At 47.3% G+C, this 1,113-nt stretch overlaps 1 protein-coding gene across 1 annotated transcript; it reads right to left on the bottom strand.

The window, feature by feature from the left end:
* LOC109842427 (zinc finger protein sens-like) lies at positions 422-898 on the bottom strand. The gene has a single exon (XM_020411306.1). The coding sequence runs from the start codon at positions 896-898 to the stop codon at positions 422-424; it is 477 nt and encodes a 158-aa protein (XP_020266895.1).

Below are 1,113 nucleotides of genomic sequence, written 5' to 3'. Positions count from 1 at the left end.
TAAAACGCTAGAAAATTATTTTAATTAATATCAAAATTTCACGGTCATTACATCCTACCCCCTTTAAAACAAATTCCGTCCTCGGAATTAAACCTAAGGACAGAGATATGGAACGAGAGTTGGTACTCGTAAATCAACGAGACAAGAAATAATGAGAAGCTCCAGAGTCAAGGGTGATAAAGCAAGAATGGAAGAACAAGAACTTTATCTAGTATAGAAGGAAAATACATCTAAACTAGCACTCATAAATAATTCCTATCATAATATCATAAGGCAATGCGGAATAAGAAAGTTCATACGCAAATAAAACTAAGAATAAACTATTCTTACCGGTGATAACTTGGTTGTTCGCCTCTGCTTCCACAGCTGACATCGTGAACATCTGACGAGGTGGTTGCTGCCTTCGCGCTTCCTGATAAACCTACTGCTGTTGAGGAAGAGGCCCTACTCGAGGATAAGGTCCGTGCTGAGCTGGAGCTGCTGAGTCTGATCGAGGTGGTGCTGGAAGAGCCGCTCGAACTGGAGGTGGGGGCAAGCGGGCCTGCTGTCGCTGTGGACAGTCTCGACTGATATGGTCGGAGGATCCACAAGCATAGCACAGATGATGACGTCTGCGACTCTCCTGCTCGGTATGCCCAGGGTATCTACAATAAGAACACCTCACCGAAGACAGGCTCTGAGACTGCACTCCAGGATGCTGATAAGGGTGAGCCTGATGAAATGGCTGACGCTGAGAATTCTGCTGCCTCTGCGGGTTCTGCTGCTGCTGTCTCGGAGGGGGACGCTCGACAATTCGGGCCGGAGCTGCTGGTGTCCTGCTCTGAATCATGTGCGGGTCTTTAGGTTCCTTCTGTACGCTCTCAATCTCACGTACTGCATCCAGTACTGCATCGTGCATCGCAAGTGCTCGACCAGCTAGAGCAAACCTGATATACTTATCCAGACCCTTCTGAAACTGATGCCTCCTAATGGTAGGGTCTGCAACAAGATGAGGAGCATATCGACTCAAGGAAGAAAACTCGGCCTCGTACTCATCAACTGTTCACCCTCCTTGCTTAAGCTTAACAAATCTACGTAGGAGTTCATCCCGAGCTGATTGAGGAAAGTACTTCC

Source organism: Asparagus officinalis, chromosome 5 (genome assembly GCF_001876935.1).
Source record: "Asparagus officinalis chromosome 5, Aspof.V1, whole genome shotgun sequence".
Classification (NCBI taxonomy): Eukaryota; Viridiplantae; Streptophyta; class Magnoliopsida; order Asparagales; family Asparagaceae; genus Asparagus; species Asparagus officinalis.
This window is presented reverse-complemented; position numbering and strand designations above follow the sequence as displayed.

Coding starts and splice junctions, on each gene's coding strand:
- LOC109842427 (XM_020411306.1), bottom strand. CDS start 898: ATGCACGATGCAGTACTGGATGCAGTACGTGAGATTGAGAGCGTACAG.